At 39.5% G+C, this 20,762-nt stretch overlaps 1 protein-coding gene across 1 annotated transcript in view; it reads right to left on the bottom strand.

The window, feature by feature from the left end:
• Positions 1-16,257, bottom strand: part of LOC128696391 (uncharacterized) — a 102,796-nt gene extending 86,539 nt beyond the window's left edge. Inside the window, exons 1-2 of the mRNA XM_070090330.1 lie at positions 16,019-16,257; positions 3,457-3,544 (exon numbers count right to left, since the gene is read on the bottom strand). Of these exons, the coding sequence (XP_069946431.1) occupies positions 3,457-3,544 (88 nt within the window). The 5' untranslated portion in view covers positions 16,019-16,257. The remainder of the gene's footprint in view (positions 1-3,456; positions 3,545-16,018) is intronic.
• Between the last annotated feature and the right edge of the window lie 4,505 nt (positions 16,258-20,762).

Genomic DNA, 20,762 nt, shown 5'->3' with positions numbered 1-20,762 from the left:
GTTGTGAAACACTTTAGGAATGTCATAAAGGAACGGGAGGTGCAGGCCTCAATGGACAGATATGTTGTGCGACAGAGGTCCAGTGACTCTCAAGCTGGTCCTAGTGGCATTAAAAGAAGAAGGGAAGTAACCCCAGAAAAGGACTTGACACCTCAAGTCCTAATGGAAGGGGATTCCCCTTCTAAACACTAACACCATCCACACTCTCCCCTCCTCCCATCCCATCAATCATCACCAGATCTTCAATAAAGGTAAGTGTCATGTAACTGTGCATGTCTTCTTCAGTTTGTGTGTATTAAAATTAATATTTCATGTGGTAATTTTTTTTTTCATACTTTGGGGTGTCAGGAACGGATTAATTTGATTTCCATTATTTCTTATGGGGAAAATTAATTCGGCTAACGATAATTTCGCCTAACGTTGAGCTCTCAGGAATGGATTAATATCGTTAGGCGAGGGTCCACTGTACCTTAGTGAAGAAAGTAAATTCGTAAGACAAGAACGCCCCTTTGTAAAACCGTGCTGAGATTCGTTAATCAATTTATGCCTTTCAAGATGGCTACGAATTGCTTCGGCAATTACTGATTCCATAAATTTACCAACTATGGAGGTAAGGCTTATTGGTCTATAGTTTGAAGCTAAGGACCTGTCACCTGCCTTGTAAATAGGTATTACATTTGCCATTTTCCACTTTTCTGGCACTATATCAGTTTGTAGTAATATATGTATTGAAAAAATTAGCAAAAGGTATACCAAGTTCCTCTTTACATTCCTTTAAAACCCTTGCATCAGGGCCTGGGGATTTGTTAGGTTTTAATTTCTCTATTTGTCTGAGGACCATTTCACTAGTTACCCTAATCGTGCATTGTTTATTATCGTCCTGTTCTATATTATTTCTGGCATTTCGCTAGTATCTTCCTGAGTAAAAACAGAGGAAGTAGGTATTGAAAAGTTCACACATATCCTTATAACTGTCAGTGATCTGACCTGAGAGAACAAGCCGAGTGTCAGAAGTTTCTGGATCTTCACCACTCTCCTTGGCTGTCTTCAAGAGGGAACTGGACAAGGTTCTTAAAATCAGTTCCCAAATATCAGGGCTGTGGTTCATATGTTAAGACTCCACGTGACCAGCGGTAACAGCCTGGTTGATCAGACCATCCACCAGGAGGCCTGGTCTGGAACCGGGATGCTAAGGTGTTGCAGACAAGCCTGGCCCAGAGCTGGGCTTCGAGAGTAGGAAAGCTCTCAAAACCCATCAAAGGTATATTCCCCAGAAGCATCCCTCAGCATATCTGTCAGAATGGGTAGCTAATATTTATCTTCTTTTGCACAATCCAGTAAATTTGATCAAATATATTATAATCTTCATTTCATTCTTCAAAAGATGTTTCTTTTTTGGCTTGCTTCACTTAAATTTTCTTAAAAAAAAAAGTTCAACTAATGGAGGGGAAAAAAAAATTCTGAAAATGCTCTTATGTGCAATAATTTCAGTGTGGTGAGTTGTATATAAAGCACGATAGTTCATCATCATAATATATTATGCCAGTATACCATTTCACCCTTGGTTATATTTTTTCTGCATTATACGGGTAATGTAGTTTCCACATAAAATATTGTAAGGCACAAAAGAAAGCCACTAACATGTGGTGCATTTCAGACAGACTAATCCTAATGCTTAAAGACTACTTAAAAACTAGACATGGGTTATTAAGTAGGAGTTTTTAAATGAGAGGTAGTTAAATGATATCCACAGTTCCTATATACGATACACAAAACAAGGCTGATAATATATTTCATAAAAACCACATCAATTTATATAATAAAACTACTTACTCCTAACCCATAATTTACTCCAACACAATCAATAAACATTAATCCTTTTGCTGACTGTGCCGTAGTACTACATGAGTTTGGCTCATTCAGATAAGCTGTGAGTGGTAACTTTGGGCCTAGATACGAGAGAATGGGAAGATGCAATAAGTGTGCACCATAAACAAAAAAAATCCTGAAGCATGCTGTGCAAGAGAAAAAAAAGCGAACATGTTTTTGGTTTAAAACAGCAACTTTGCGGTGTATTTTCGTATGGTTTTCATGGTTGTATTCTTGGTCTCAGTTGATAGAACAGAAGATATGTAACAGAAATAGAGATGATTTTGACTGCCTTTAGGACTGAAAATAGCTTGAAGTTGAGCTCAAAGTAGTGTAAATATTTGATTTTTGCCAATGTTCAAGAGTAAATGCATCAAGTCTTGTATTCAATACGCATCAACTGGCAAGTCTAACATGCATTCACGAATGCGCTGATATTATTTATACAATTATTACAAAAATGCATAACAGTAAATCTTATATTTTTTTGTGTGAATAAAAATTTAAAATAGAATTCATGCATAAAGCCTGGAAATGTAAGTAATGAACAGAGGAAATGTTATTTTAGTGCCAGGAATGCCTGCAATGTTTATTCTAGACCTTATTTTGAAATTAGAATATTTTGAAATTTGTGTGAAATTGGCCAAATTACCAATTTCTGATTACTTTATTGGGTAGCTGAAATAGTTGACTGGCCAATTTCTTGGACTCTGTAAATAAAATGGAAGATGTACAAAAATAACCCGCACATAGAAGAGAGGAGCCTACGACGACATTTTGGTCTGACTTGGACCATTTACAAAGTCACACTGTGCAACTTTGTAAATGGCCCAAGTCGGACCGAAACATCGTCGTAGGCTCCTCTCTTCTATGTGCGGGTTATTTGTGTATTGCTCCAGTCACAGTATTGTGCCTTTTTTGTTATTTATGGAAGACGTACCAGCGAACTGGCTAAGAATATGGTCAACTGGAGCAATGTAACTGACCTAAAATTGGACTTAAAGTGAGCAAAATTCCCAATGCATAAATCACTGGCACAGCAAAATTCACGAAAGTATAATTTAATCAATTTTGATAAAATTTTGTACTTTTTGTTTTATTACATTCAGAAAAAGATTCTCTACCATTTCATAAAAAAAAGTTGTAAAAATTCTTGGACAATGGACAAGTTTTAGATCAGGGGTCTGGACAGTGAAAGGTTTAACAGCTCTCAAAATTAATTAGACTGTCTTCAACACTCCCTTTAATACCCTGTTTTTGTTAACCATCCTAACAAATGTTGATACACTTTCTTTACTAAAATGCTAATTTTAGAAAAAAAGGAAATTCTCCAGTAGTTTAAACTTCATTAATAAACACTAAATTTTAACTGCATGACTCACGAAATCGTAATGACACGATTGCAAACAAACCATACCACGGGTGGTCCAGTGGCTAACGTGACGGTCTGGAGTTTTGAGACTCTCTGACTGCAGGATCAAACCCCACCCGTGGTATGGTTTTTTTAACTGCAATTTTCAAAACATATTTTAAGGCAAAATTATTCAAATATGACAAATAACCATATACCAAGAATTGATAACTTACTCTCTGAGAGGCTGCGCTTTTTGCCAGAATATTCAAATAAATGGTCAACTTCAGATGTGTAAGTTGGCTTCTGCCTTCGTTGATTCATCTGAAATGTAAAGATCATATTTAACAAGAATATTAGGAGCTTATAGGTAGTAGGTTGGTAGACAGCAATCACCCAGGGAGGTACTACAGTCCTGCCAAGTGAGTGTAAAACAAAAGCCTGTACATAATTGTTTTACACGATGGTAGGATTGCTGGTGTCTTTTTCTGTCTCATACACATGCAAGTTTCAGGTACATCTTGCTACTTCTGCTTACACTTAGGTTACACTACACACACATGTACAAGTATATATTCAATTCAAATTCAAAGTTTATTCTCTATAAAGATTACAATGTTGAATTTACAGAATTTGGTTGTTGTGTGGTTTACATGTAGTTAAATAATGATTACAGAGTGTACCACTAGAATGCCTAGCATGGCTAGGCATTTCGGAATATATATATACACACCCCTCTGGGTTTCGATTTTCTTACTAGTTCTTGTTTATTTCCTCTTATCTCCATGGGGAAGTGGAACAGAATTCTTCCTCCATAAGCCGTGTGTGTCACAAGAGGTGACTAAAATGCCAGGAGCAAGGGGCTAGTAACCCCTTCTGTATATATACAGTATTACTAAATTTAAAAGGAAACTTCCGTTTTTCTTTTTTGGGCCACCCCGCCTTGGTGGGATACGACTGGTGTGTCGAAAGAAAGAAGATGAGGTTAATCATTAATAGGAAATGATCACTGTACTTAACCCTTTCACTGTCTACCATGTAGATCTAAGTCATAGATGCCAGTGTCACTTACAGATCTATGTTTAAAGTATAGCACCATCAAGCATGCTGTAAGCAAAAACATTTTGCCTAGACATGAGAATGTTTGTGCATAGTAAAAAAAATAGCTTGCCCCCCACACAGCACAATGGGAAAAGCAAAACTGACCAAGTACGTATTTGGTTTAAAATAGTGACTTCGAAGTGTTTTTATTGGCTGTTTCTCGGCATTAATTGATAGAATGTATAACAATAGTGAAATAGCTTGAAATAGGCATCAAAACAGAAGGGCAGGGATCCCCTACAGCTACAGTCTATTTTATGGGTTTTTACTGGGTCTGCTTCAATTATTGGGACGGCCTAAACTATGACCAAACATTCTTTGCTATATTTTATTAGTCAAGAAATTGAGTAAAACTTAAATTTTTTACCATGTGATGAATTCAAAATAGAAGGCAACTGCTATAAGAACATAAGAAGAACATAAGAACGAAGGAACACTGCAGAAGGCCTACTGGCCCATGCGAGGCAAGTCCAAGTCTCCTACCGGCTTAAGCCAATGCACCCAACCTAGTCAGGTCAGGTCACATTGACTTAAGGGAGGAACACGGCAACCGACCTGGTAGCTCAAGCTATCAGGTCCAACTCACACCCACCCACATCCACTCATGTATTTATCCAACCTATTTTTAAAGCTACACAACGTTCTGGCCTCTATAACTGTACTCGGGAGTTTGTTCCACTCATCCACAACTCTATTACCAAACCAGTACTTTCCTATATCCTTCCTGAATCTGAATTTTTCCAACTTAAAACCATTGCTGCGAGTCTTGTCTAGGCTAGATATTTTCAGCACACTATTTACATCCCCTTTATTTATTCCTGTCTTCCATTTATACACCTCAATCATATCCCCCCTAATTCTACGTCTTTCTAGAGAGTGCAGATTCAGGGCCCTTAGTCTATCCTCATAGGGAAGGTTTCTGATACATGGGATCAACTTTGTCATCCTCCTTTGTACATTTTCCAGAGAATTTATATCCATTCTGTAATACGGTGACCAAAACTGTGCAGCATAATCTAAATGAGGCCTAACCAAGGATGTACAGAGTTGAAGAACAACCTGAGGACTCCTATTATTTATGCTTCTTGATATGAAGCCAAGGATTCTATTAGCTTTATTGCGAACACTTATGCACTGTTGTCTTGGTTTCAGATTACTGCTAACCAGAACTCCTAAATCTTTTTCGCAATCCGTAATATTAAGATCTACATTATTTAGTTTATATGTGGCATGGTTATTGTCCTGTCCAACATTTAGAACTTTGCATTTGTCTATATTAAACTGCATCTGCCACTTCTCCGACCACTGCATCAGTCTATTCAAATCTTCCTGGAGTGCTCGAATGTCCTCGTCAGAATGAATTCGACGGTCTATTTTGGTGTCATCGGCAAACTTGCCGATGTCGCTCTTTATGCCCTCATCTATGTCGTTTATGTAGATTGTGAACAGCAGGGGGCCCAACACTGACCCCTGTGGAACACTGCTCGTGACGCTTCCCCACTCTGATTTCTCCCCATTTATGCAAACTCTCTGCTGCCTATTTGTCAACCATGCCTCTATCCAGGAAAAAATTTCTCCTCCTATTCCATGTGCTTTAATTTTCCTCAATAGTCTCTGATGTGGGACCCTGTCAAAAGCTTTACTGAAGTCCATATACACAATATCATATTCATTACCATGATCTACCTCCTCAAATACCTTAGTGAAAAAAGTTAATAAATTCGTAAGGCAGGAACGCCCCTTTGTAAAACCATGCTGAGATTCGTTGATTAATTTATGCTTTTCAAGGTGGCTACGAACTGCCTCGGCAATTATTGATTCCATAAATTTTCCCACTATGGAGGTTAGGCTTATTGGTCTATAGTTCGAAGCTAAGGACCTGTCACCTGTTTTGAAAATAGGTATCACATTTGCCATTTTCCACTTATCTGGCACCATGCCAGTTTGTAGTGTGATATGTTGAAAAGATTAGCCAAAGGTGTGCTAAGCTCCTCTTTACATTCCTTTAGAATCCTTGCATACAGTTCATCAGGGCCTGGGGATTTGTTAGGTTTTAATTTATCTATTTGCCTAAGGACCATGTCACTTGTGACCCTAATCGTGCACAGTTTATTATCGTCCTGTTCTACATAATTTATCATTACTGGAATATCGCTGATATCCTCCTGTGTAAAAACTGAGAGGAAGTATGTGTTAAAAATTCTACACATTTCCTTATCACTGTCAGTGAGCTGACCCGAGGAACTTTTGAGTGGGCCTATCTTGTCCCTGATCTTACTTCTGTATACCTGAAAGAATCCTTTTGGGTTAGTCTTCGATTCTCTTGCAACTTTAACCTCATAATCTCTTTTTGCTTTTCTAATTCCCTTTTTTATTTCTCTCTTTAACTGAATATATCGATTTCTCAATTGCCCCTCTCCTCTTTTGATTTGCCTATACAGTGGACCCCCGGTTAACGATTTTAATCCGTGCAAGAGGGATAATTGTTATGCGAAATAATCGTTATGCGAATGAATTTTCCCCATAAGAAATAATGGAAATAAAATTAATCCGTGCAAGACGCCCAAAAGTATGAAAAAAAATTTTTTTTACCACATGAAATGTTAATTTTAATACACACAAACTGAAAAAGGCATGCACAATTACATGACACTTACTTTTATTGAAGATCTGGTGATGATTGATGGGATGGGAGGAGGGGAGAGCATTATCTTCTTACTGTTTAGAAGGGGAATCCCCTTCCATTACGACTTGAGGTAGCAAGTCCTTTTCCGGGGTTACTTCCCTTCTTCTTTTAATGCCACTAGGACCAGCTTGAGAGTCACTGGACCTCTGTCGCACAACAAATCTGTCCATAGAGCTCTGTACCCCCCGTTCCTTTACGATTTGTCTAAAATGGGCCACAACATTGTCATTGAAATAGTCACCAGCACGGCTTGCAACAGCTGTGTCAGGGTGATTTTCATCTATAAAGGTTTGCAGTTCAACCCACTGTGCACACATTTCCTTAATCTTTGAAGTAGGCACAATGGATTCCACAACTGGCATAGGCTTCTCAGGGTTAGCCCCAAACCCTTCAAAATCTTTCTTAATTTCCATACTAATTCTCACCCTTTTTACCACAGGGTTGGCACTAGAAGCTTTCTTGGGGCCCATGGTCACTTATTTTCCAGAAACAGCACCGAAAACACTGTAATAATACGAAATATTCCGAGTGTATGCTTGGATGTTACCGCGGAGGCTGGCTGGTAAACAATGGGACGGGCGGCACATGTGAGGGCACATTGGACGCGTCTCGGACGAAAATCGGTGAGCGGGTTTTTAATCGGTATGCGCGGCAAAAATTTTGCGATAAAAGTAAGCGGTATGCGGAAAAATCGCTATGTGATGCCATCGTTATGCGGGGGTCCACTGTATATGCCTCTCTTTTGACCAATCAGATATTTTAATCTATTGTTCATCCATTTAAGATCATTTTTGTTTGATCTGATTTCCCTATTTGGAACATAATTTGACTGAGCAGCTAGAACTATGCCCTGGAAAGCATCATATCGGCAACCATCACCACCTACCTGACCCTTAGTCAGGTCATTCCAGTTCAGCCCACCTAAGTAATTTTTCAGTCCTATGAAATCAGCCAAGCGAAAGTCAGGGACGGAGACTTGATTGCTATTATTAGGGGAATTCCATGATATATTAAAACTGAGTGATTTGTGATCACTTTCCCCAAGCTCATCATTAACCTCAAGATTATTAATTAGTGTTTCCCTACTGGCAAGAACCAAGTCAAGGAGGTTATTTCCCCTAGTTGGCTCTGTCACAAACTGTTTTAAAAAACAATCCTGGATCGTATCAAGAAAGTCACCTGACTCTAAATTTCCTGTCAAATTGCTCCAGTCAATCTGTCTATAGTTGAAATCTCCCATTAGCACAACATTTTCGTATGTAGATGCCTTACGAATTTCGTCCCATAGAAGTTTACTGCACTCCCTATCAAGATTTGGGGCCCTGTAAATCACACCCAAAATTAGTTTTTCTCGGCCCTCGAGAAGCTGGAACCAAACAGATTCAGTGGCTGACGCTTCTAATTTAATATCTTGTCTAACACAACAATTTAAATTGTCTCTGACATACATCGCTACTCCACCACCTTTCCTGTTGACCCTGTCAGTGTGGAATAATTTATAGTCTTGTATGTGACATTCAGAGGGCATCTCTCTATCTTTCAGATTGAGCCAGGTCTCTGTTATAGCAATAATATCTATGTTTCCTGCACTTGCAATTAATCTTAGCTCATCTATCTTATTTCTTACACTCCTGCTATTAGTATAGTAAACCTTAAGGGAGCTAGTCCCTTGCTGCCCTCTGCTGTCCCCCTTTGTTTGCTGACCTGATCTATTGTCTTTATTTATAACTTCATGCTGAATGCCTTTTATACATTTACTGTTTCCAACCCTAGTGTTGCAACCTGCTTGTTTCCCACACACACCCATACCTCTATCTTCCATCAGTTTAAAATCATAGGCATTTCACCAATGGCCTTCTCAATCGAGTCTGCAAGTGCTACCACCCCTGCCCCAGAGAGATGTACCCCATCCCTTGCATACATATCATGTTTGCCATAAAAGTTGTTCCAGTTGTCAATGAATGGGATTGCAAGTTCCTTGCAGTATCTGTCTAGCCAGCAATTTACACCAATTGCCCTAGACAACCATTCATTTCCTACTCCCCTTCTAGGCAAGATGCTACATATGATTGGGATCCCTCTCTTAGACTTAATGAAATCTATAGCTGACCTGTACTTATCTAGCAGCTCTTCTCTCCTACCCTTCCCAATATCATTTCCACCAGCACTGAGACACATAATGGGCTTGTTCCCATTACCTGACATGATATTATCCAGCCTGTTGACAATGTCCCCAACACCAGCTCCAGGGAAGCACACTATCTCTCATCTTCTTATTCCTATTACAAAAAGCACGGTCAATATATCTTACCTGAGAGTCACCAACCACAAGAATGTGCTTACCTCCATTAGCAGGGGCAGTAGTACCCTTACCTTCACTGGCCACTGAAGTACATTCATCCTGAAGAACAGAGAAGCGATTTCCTACCTTCAGATCTTCACTCTTAACTTTCCTTACTCTGATGCGCCTCCCATTACTGTGAACCACTCGCCACTTGTAGCAGGTGCTGGGCTGCACCTCACTGCTGGTAGCCGTTGCTACCTCCCCAACTACAGCCTCCTCACAGCGAGAGACAGACTGCACCTCACTGCTAGAAGTCTCTTTTCCCACAACTCCAGCCACCTCACACTCTCTCCCAGACCCATTGAGGTGGACCTTCAGCCTCCTAATCTCCTCCTGGAGAAGCAAGACCTCCTCCTTCAACTCTCCAACCTCAATTTTGTGCCCTTAACCCCTTAACTGTCCAAACGTAGATCTACGTTCTTACCGTTAGCGTTCCGAACGTAGATCTACGTTTTATTTTTCCTGCCTTCAAATTTGGCGCGATAGGCCCGAGCGGCCTAGACATGAGAGAATGGGTGTGCGCACTCAGTGTTCGCTGTATGAAAAAAATCGGGGACCGCATGGTACCACATGGGAGCACAGTTAGTTTCAGCTCCAACCTGGGTCAACACCATGGCAAACCCTTGCGATTCACTCATGCCTTGGCGTATTAGCACTCTCTTATTCGAGTAAAGTGATACAGAATGTCAGTTTAGTGGTTTTGAGACCAATGTGGCCACGAATGATCAAGGAATTAGTGAAAATATTTACGATAACCCAGATGACCCTCAGCCCATCACCTCTGGTGTGGCCAGTGTGGCCATCCTAGACCCCTAGCCAAGCACCTCTGGGGTCGCCAGTGTTACAACTCGAAGGCTACTGCACAAGAGGAAATTATCATATTCTGTGATTTTTGATGAAGATGAGAGTGAAAGTGATACAAGTGATGATGAGATTGATTTTATGCCCATAGATGAATCGTCAAGTGATAGTGATATACATTATTCCCCAGTGAAGCGTACTTATAGGCATTGTTGCCTTCATTCAGGTAGTGTGCCATATGCAGCGCTCAAGGGTTGTGGGAGGTCACAATCGAAAACCCCAGCAACCGATAGTGATAGTGATCATGAAGGCGAATATGCAGGCATGGAGGATGAGGTGGTGGTGGGTGGCATGTTGCCTGGCCCGCGTAGTGCGCTGGGTAGGCAGACAAAGGACTGCCCGGCACCCCCTCAGCCATGTGCTGCCTCCACTCCCGTCCTCCCTCCTGCTCACCCACGCCCCATGCCTCAGATCCACCCTGCACCATGTGACCGTGAGTGGAACTGGACACGAAGTACAACATTCGTGCCACATCCTTTCGATTCTGATGCCAGTGGAAGTGGCATCCTCCCAGAATGTCCCATCACAAATGAGTCTACAGGGTTGGACTTTTTCTAACTATGCTTTGATGGGCCACTAATGAACTTGATTGTCACCTAGACAAACAATTATTACAAGTGTATATAATGGACAACACAGATTGCAGAATTGTCACGGCTGTGTAGATGGAAAGATACAACTGTGGCTGAAATGTATTTATTCCTTGGCACTGTCATGCTTATGCCTCATACGTATAAGCACAACACAGCACATTACTGATCCACAGACTACTTCATCAGTACTCCTGTCTTCTGTGACCTCCTTCCCTGCAACAGATTCACTCTGTTGCTATGAATGCTGCACTTCTCAGACAGGAATAGGCCCTACAGAAATGACCTTTTATACAAAATCCGGAAAGTGTTTATGTATCTGAAGCAGAAATTCAGTGCCTATTTTTATCCATCCAAGAACAGTGTTGTAGACGAGTCCTTGATTCTGTTCAAGGGACGCCTGTCATTCAAGCAATATGTGACTGTGAGAGTGGCATGGTGTTGGATGCCATTGTCTACACTGGGAGAAACACACTCGATGATGATAGGCGGATGTTGGGCATTTCCAGTGATGTTGTTCACAAGATGATGGAACCATACTTTGGCAAGGGCCATACATTGTACACAGACAACTGGTATACAAGCCCTATGCTCACTGATTTCCTATGTGTGAACAATACTGATACATATGTGGAACAGTGAGAATAGAAAACATATGCCAAGGTTCAATGGAGGCAGTGGTGAAGGTGCAGTGCAAGCGTTTCATGCCAATGACATCATGGCACTGACGTGGAATGACAAATGGGACGTGACATTGCTGTCAACCATCCACAAAAATGAGATAGTACAAACAAAGTGAACAGGGAGACCAATGAACGCATTGTAAAGCCAGCTGCTGTCGTGGACTATACGAACAACATGCAACTAGTTGACAAGTGTGACATGATGATACAGTTCATTGGCTTTATGAGTAGGAGTCACAAGTGGTATATGAAGGTGTTTTTCCACCTTGTAGATATTGCAATGCTCAATGCCCTCAATATGTATGAAATAAAGACTGGAAAACGAATTCGTTATGCAGAATTCAGCCTAAATGTCATCAAGCATATAGCAAAAAAGTATGGTACCACACCTATACCTGCCCCTCAACAGTGACCTGTCACCACAACCTGTCCCCCAACCACAACCAGAGGGAAAGTGCCAGACTGAATCCTCGGTAACTGTCACTACCTGGTACCAATACAGCCTACCACAAAAAAGAAGTGTTCTCAGAAAAAGTGTGTTGTGTGTGCTACCACCTCACGGCGACCCCAACAGTGGAAGGACACACGATTCCTGTGTCAGCAATGTGGGGTGGCACTCTGTATGAATCCATGTTTCATGGAGTATCATACAATCCTGGAGTACTAGAAACATAACTGGGACATGTAAATACATATAGTTGTAGATAATAGACTGTGATTTAACCAGGTGGGTACAAGTGCTACATAATATTTGTGTCACAACTCACGGCGACCCCAACAGCAGAAGGACACATGATTCCTGTGTCAGCAATGTTGGGTGGCACTCTGTATGAATCCATGTTTCATGGAGTATCATACAATTCTTGAGTACTAGAAACATAACTGGGACATGTAAATACTTGTATATAGTTGTAGATAATAGACTGTGATTTAACCAGGTGTGTACATGTATGTGTGATAATATGATCAATAATTTTGTACATAATATTTGTGTCTAAACAACAACTGGCTGTCAAATCAAAAGATCTGCTATAAAACATTATCATCATATCATAAAAAAATGAGAAAAGGAAAAAAATGGAAAAAAATGATAAATATGTAGGATTTCTGTAAGTGGCAGTGCCTCATGTTGCCGTCAAGTGAGCGACAATCTCCAACTTTGCAACCTTATATCTCCATAAGTACTGACTCAATTTTTTTTATATTACTTTATGTAAAAAAAAGTCCTCTTCATTTAAAAAAAAAAAAAAAATTCAAATTATTCGGAGCGTTGGGCGAGAGAACGTAAACCTACGTTTGGACAGTTAAGGGGTTGATAGGGTAGTTCTGATAGCTGAAGGAAAGTGTCTTCTTCTCAATCAATAGGGTTAACCCTTCCACTCTCCAGACCCTTAAAATTAAAAAAACTGAAATGGTAGAGAATCTTTTTCTGAAGGCAATGATACCAAAAGCGTGAAATTTGATGGAAAACTTACAGAATTGTTCAGTCAAAGTTAGCGGTCTGGGTGTATGGCAACTAACGCTGATATATCGAATGGAAGAGGCCCCTGAGAATATAAAAAAGATAAAATTGGTTAGAGCATGTTTAGTTGGACATCTGTCTAAGAATCCTTTCACAGGCATGTTCCTTGGGAGGACAAGGTTTTACGCATCAACAATTTTGCTTACTTCAAGTCCTATTTTAAGCCAATTCCATGGCTCCATTCGACCAAATTCTTAGTTAGCATTTCGCTAGTATGCCTTCCATTCTATCAATTGTACACAAGAAACCCCCCATTCAACTATTACAACTACCCTATAAAGTGCATAGTCAGTAATTTGGCAAAGTTTACACAAAATTAAATAAAATACCAATTTAAAAATATAGTTCAAAATAAGCACTGTAGACATTCCTGGAACTAAAACAGCATTTCTTCTGTTCACTAATCACATCCACAGGCCTCTCTTGATTAGACTTGCCTTCCAACCTGAGACAAGTGCAACTAATGTGACATTTTATTGTGGCAACGTTTCACTCTCAAGGAGCTTCATCAAGCCATTACAGATCTAACCACTAACAGAAATATCTGTCTAACCTATTTTTGTGCCACCCAAGTAATTGCTTATATGTATAACCTTTTACTCATGTGCAAGTTGATTGTTCTACCCAATTGCATTACTACTATAACTAATATTACTACTACTATCACTAGTATTACACCTCACTAAACTTATACAGCGGAACCTCGGTTTTCGTGATTAATCCGTTTGAAAAAGTCTGACGAAAACCGAATTGTACGAAAACTGAAGCAACATTTCCCATAAGAAATAATGTAAATCCAATTAATCAGTTCCAGACATCCAAAAATATTAACAAAATCTACATTTCATAGCATGGCGGGACCACCGCCCCACACCACCGGTGTGGCGGGACCACCGCCCCACACCACCGGTGTGGCGGGACCACCGCCCCACACCACCGGTGTGGCGGGACCACCGCCCCACACCACCGGTGTGGCGGGACCACCGCCCCACACCACCGGTGTGGCGGGACCACCGCCCCACACCACCGGTGTGTGGCGGGACCACCGCCCCACACCACCGGTGTGGCGGGACCACCGCCCCACACCCCCGGTGTGGCGGGACCACCGCCCCACACCACCGGTGTGGCGGGACCACCGCCCCACACCACCGGTGTGTGTGGCGGGGCCCCACACCACCGCCCACCGCCCCACACCACCGGTGTGGCGGGGACCACCGCCCCACACCACCGGTGTGGCGGGGACCACCGCCCCACACCACCGGTGTGGCGGGGACCACCGCCCCACACCACCGGTGTGGCGGGACCACCGCCCCACACCACGGGTGTGGCGGGACCACCGCCCCTTACCACGGGTGTGGTGGGACTACCGCCCCACACCAGTCCACTAACACACAGGTGCCTACTTGCTGCTTGGTGAACAGGGACATCAGCATAAGGAAACATGCCCAATGTTTCCACCCATACTGGGGATCAAACTAAGGACACTCAATGTGTGGGCTGAGTATGTTACCAACCGAGCTACGGGATATTAAACTAAGGTATCAATACCATGTTCGTATTTTACATATAAGCAGTTTCTAACTAGTAAGTAATTAGGTAAAGTTTATTTCTTTGTAAAGGTTACAATGTGTAATTACAATTTTGATTTGCTAAGTACAAAGATAGCCACTATCATGCCAGGGCATTTTGGGCACACTAATCCTAATACATAGTAACTAATTAAAACTAGACAAGACAATAGTACATACATAGTAACTATACTTGAAATTAGACAGGAAGTAGTGGTTAACTGTTTTACAATCTTATTTAAACTTAATACAAATGTGAGGTAGTAAGGTGGAGTAGAGTTCGGTAAAATAATCTTGAAACTACACACAAAATCTACATTACAAGTAATGGTTCAGGTGGTAATATTTTATGGATTAACAGAATTAAAAGCCTAGACGTCACATAATAAAACTAATTAGCAGATGTTTTGGTTGATTTGGTTAATATTGAGATAGGACGATTTTTTTTAGCAAATTCCTAAATTTATAAGTTGTCAGGGGACCCTGACCTGTTGTGGTAGCGAGTTCCCGATCTTTGGGCCCTTTATGTGCATAGCATTCTTGCATAGTGAGAGACTGACACGAGGGATGTTGAAAAGTGCTTTATGCCTTGCATTGTGACTGTGCATTCTGTTGTAACTCAAGTAGTAGTTTTAGGGGAGGGTTTACAGTGGAGTTTAATGTTTTGTATATGTAGTAGACACAATAATATGAGTGTATGTCTTGTATATTTAGCAAGTTGAGTCTTTTGAAAAGTGTTGGGGTATGCTGTCTAGCACAGGAGCTGGTTATCACCCGCACAGCAGCTTTTTGTTGGGTTATAAAGGGTCTAAAGTGGTTGGCTGTGGTTGAGCCCCAGGCACAAATACCAAAGGTGAGGTAAGGATATATTAGTGGTAAAGGATAAGGAGTCGTTTGTGGTACATAGTATCGTATCTTGGAAAGGATTCCTACTGATTTGGAAATTTTCTTGGCTATATGATGGTGTGGGACTAAAATTTAAGATTACAGTCAAGGAGGCCTAGAAATTTGCCCTCCAAGTGTCTTGATATAGGGGAACCATTTACCAATATATTAAGCTGGATATTTAAGGCTCTGTTGCCAAACAGAATGAAGTATGTTTTGTCTATGTTGAGAGTGAGTTTGTTGGTCATCATCCAAGTATATATCTTTGGCAGTTCATTGTTTACAGTGTTCCTAAGTACAGCTGGGTCTGAGTGGGAGAAGACATATGTAATGTCATCTGCGAATAAAACTGGTTTAAGGAGTTGGGATGCATTGGGGAAATCATTGATGTAGATGAGAAAGAGGAGTAGGCCTACGACACTACCCTGGGGTACTCCTACAGCTACAGGTTGGATAGCGCAGTTGACTCCATTTGCTCCTAAATTCAGTAGTAATCTATTATATCAAACCTTATGGCTGTTACTATAGTCATATTTAAAATAAAACGCCATCACTTACTGTGTAAGATTGAAAGTGTACTGGAGCTGCTTATACACTTGTATTTAATGTTATAAATCCACTTGTGTCTCTGAATCGTTCACAAGATTCTACTTTTCCTTAAGATTGACACAATGTGTTCAAGACATGTATAATAAACATGAAATCGGTGTAATAAGCGGTGCAGTAGGAAATGGAAGTCCAAACGTACCACTCAATAGCAAATCAAATACAAACTGTGAGACACAAGTGACGGCAGACACAACACCGGGCTCACACCTTTGAAATTATATATTTATATATATATTCAAATTCAAATTCAAAGTTTATTCTCTATAAGGATTACAATGCTGAGTTTACAGAAATTTGGTTATTGTTTGGTTTAACATGTAGTAAAAGGAGGCATAATAGTCACTACCTATCAAAATATTATATATATATATATATATATATATATATATATATATATATATATATATATATATATATATATATATATATATATATATATATATATATACATATATATATATATATGTATATATATATATATATATATATATATATATATATATATATATATATATATATATATATATATATACATATATATATATATACATATATATATATATATATATATATATATATATATATATATATATATATATATATATATATATATATATATATATATATACATATATATATATATATATATATATATATATATATATATATATATATATATATATATATATATATATATATATATATATATATATATACATACATATATATATATATATATATATATATATATATATATATATATATATTTATATATATATATATATATATATATATATATATATATATATATATATATATACATATATATATATTAAGCAAGCATTACGATGTCCTCATAGCATTACTAAATTCCTTACATGCCAATATGTCCATCATTACACTAACTGAAACCTGGCTAAAGCCTGATAGTACAGATGTCTATGCCATTCCTGGTTACACAGCCATACACAACTGTAGGCCAGATCAACAAGGGGGTGGCACAGCCATATACTACTCAGACCAACTAGAATGTATCACTAATACTTGCACAAGGGATGAACATGGGGAATATATAATAGCTAAATTCAAATCAAAGTACCTACAAAAACCTCTCACATTGATAAACATCTACAGAGTTCCACAGTCAAACATTAGCCAATTTAGTCAAAATCTAGGAAGTATGATAACTGATGCACGCATGAACAAAGATCACTTACTACTCTCAGGTGACTTCAATATCAATCTCCTGCAAGACCAGGACCCACACGTTACTGAATTCACAAACACAATGAGTAACTGTATGTTACTACCAACAGTAACAAAACCTACAAGAGTTACAGAGACTAGTGTTTCCCTACTTGACCACATCTGGACCAACACCATATCCCATTTAAAATCAGGCATAATTACAGATAATACCACAGACCACTAACCTACTTTCCTCATAACAACTCTTGGTAAACTACCCCAAGACACTACTAAAGTCACCTTCAGACTTCACAATGAGGCAGCCATTAATAACTTCACAACAGCAATAGCAAACATTGATTGGCACACTGAGCTAGAAACCTATACAGATATTGACGAATGTATTAATAATTTTCTAAAAAAAAACCAATACCTCTATAACAAGCACTGCCCTAAAAAAACTAAACAGATGACAGCAAAGAGACTGAACAGTCCCTGGCTAACACCCAGCATTCTCAAATCCATAAATACAAAACACCAATATGAAAAACAGTACAGAATGGGTCACATAACCAGAGACCAAACAAAACGTTACTCGTCAATCCTAACCAGCCTGATAAGAAGGGCAAAAAAATTGTATTATGAGAACAGATTATCCAACTTACGAGGTGATATAAAAAAGACCTGGAAAACCCTATCAGAAATTCTGGGAACAAAAAAGATATCACGAAATAGCGAAATAAAATTAGCAAAAACAGATGAACCCCAACTCCCACCAACAGAAACAGCAAACAGACTCAATGATTTCTTCTCCACTATAGGACAAAACCTTGCCAATAAAATCCCAAGCTCAGATACCCCACCAAATGACTACCTCACCGGCAACTACCCGAACACACTGTTCCTAGCTCCGACTAACCCATACGAAGTCTCCCTTATTATCAACGCACTAAAAAACAAGGCAGGAGATTTAAATACCTTACCACCCCTTATATACAAAAAAGTGTCACAAGTGCTATCACCAATCATTGCAACACTAACAAATCCATTGAATCCTCCACCTTCCCTACAGTATTCAAAATAGCAAGGGTCACCCCGATCCACAAAGGAGGAGACCAAACAGAGTTGAATAACTATAGGCCAATATCCAACTTACACCCTCTCTCAAAAATCTTCGAAAAATTAATTCATAAACGAATCTACTCCTACCTTATCTCCCAAAACATACTCAACCCCTGCCAATTTGGATTCAGGCCTAATAAAAATACTAATGATGCTATTATACACATGCTAGAACATATATACACTGCAATAGAGAAAAAAGAAGTCCCACTGGGGATCTTCATTGACTTACGTAAAGCTTTTGATACAGTTGACCATGACTTGCTCCACGTAAAATTGTCACACTATGGTATAAGAGGGCACTCCCTCAACTACCTCAAGTCTTACCTCAGCAACAGAAGCCAATATGTGTACGCAAATGGGGCAAACTCTTCTGCACAACCAATTACAGTTGGTGTCCCACAGGGAAGTGTCCTTGGCCCTCTTCTCTTTCTCCTATACATAAATGACCTTCCAAATGCTTCGCAATTACTCAAACCCACACTATTTGCAGATGACACTACATACGTCTTCTCTCACCCGAGCCCAGTCACGCTAGCCAATACTGTAAATACCGAATTACAGAAAATATCTACCTGGATGAGGACTAACAAACTTACACTAAACATTGATAAAACCTACTTCATTCAGTTTGGTAACAGAGCTACAGATGTCCCTCTTAACATAATGATAAATGGATCACCTATCACAAAACTAACAGAGGGAAAATTCTTAGGAATCCACCTTGATAATAGACTCAAATTTCATACACATATACATCAAATTTCTAAGAAAATTTCCAAGACTGTAGGCATACTATCGAAGATACGGTACTATGTTCCACAGTCAGCCCTCCTGGCCCTATATCACTCTCTTATTTACCCCTATCTCACCTATGGAATTTGTGCATGGGGCTCAACAACAATTAACCATCTCAGACCACTAATTACCCAACAAAAGGCTGCAGTTAGAATGATAACAAATTCTCACTACAGGCAGCACACTCCACCAAATATTCAATACACTAAACCTACTCACCATACAAAACATCCATACTTATTACTGCACCTATTACATACATAGAACACTTAACTCTGATATTAACCCTCCCCTCAAACATCTCCTTGCCAACCTCAACAGAACACATGACCATAACACAAGGCACAGATCACTCTTTGATGTTCCTCGTGTCCATCTCACACTATGCAAAAACTCAATGCACATAAAAGGCCCTAAAATCTGGAATTCATTACCTGTAAATATAAAAGAAACACAACCTGTTTATAAATTCAAGTCTCTTCTCAAAGATTACTTACTCACCCAAAACCAAATAAATACTGAATAACTGAACATTATAAATTGTATATCTTAAATGTTTCTCACAATTATATCACATAAATGTTAAACCTAAAACCCAATCTAACTTTATTATTTTTTAAATACACTACCTAACAGAATCACTACCTAACTGAATGCAACCATATGACCTGTCTTTGTAATACTCACTTGTGCTTTATAGTTATCTGTTTACATTAATGTTTTATCACTGATTTCATCATTGCTTAGTAGCAGCGCTGTATAGTCCTTGTGGCTTAGCGCTTCTTTTTGATTATAATAATAATAATAATCATTGCTTAGTTAATCTTAAGTTAATTTTAAGCCAGCCCGTAATGCTATGCATAGTATAAGTGGCTTTGGCATACTGCTCTTATCTGTATTTTTTTTGTACCTCTGTATGTGTGCACAAATTGGAAATAAATAAAATAAATAAATAAATACAAGGATGTCAGCCACAGCACCGTGTCTTCCTTTGCAGATGACACCCGAATCTGCATGACAGTGTCTTCCATTGCAGACACTGCAAGGCTCCAGGCGGACATCAACCAAATCTTTCAGTGGGCTGCAGAAAACAATATGAAGTTCAACGATGAGAAATTTCAATTACTCAGATATGGTAAACATGAGGAAATTAAATCTTCATCAGAGTACAAAACAAATTCTGGCCACGAAATAGAGCGAAACACCAACGTCAAAGACCTGGGAGTGATTATGTCGGAGGATCTCACCTTCAAGGACCATAACATTGTATCAATCGCATCTGCTAGAAAAATGACAGGATGGATAATGAGAACCTTCAAAACTAGGGAGGCCAAGCCCATGATGACACTCTTCAGGTCACTTGTTCTATCTAGGCTGGAATATTGCTGCACTCTAACAGCACCTTTCAAGGCAGGTGAAATTGCCGACCTAGAAAATGTACAGAGAACTTTCACGGCGCGCATAACAGAGATAAAACACCTCAATTACTGGGAGCGCTTGAGGTTCCTAAACCTGTATTCCCTGGAACGCAGGCGGGAGAGATACATGATTATATACACCTGGAAAATCCTAGAGGGACTAGTAC

The sequence above is a fragment of the Cherax quadricarinatus genome, chromosome 31 (genome assembly GCF_038502225.1).
Source record: "Cherax quadricarinatus isolate ZL_2023a chromosome 31, ASM3850222v1, whole genome shotgun sequence".
Classification (NCBI taxonomy): Eukaryota; Metazoa; Arthropoda; class Malacostraca; order Decapoda; family Parastacidae; genus Cherax; species Cherax quadricarinatus.
Note: the sequence above shows the minus strand (reverse complement) of the source record. Positions and strands in the feature narration are given on the sequence as shown.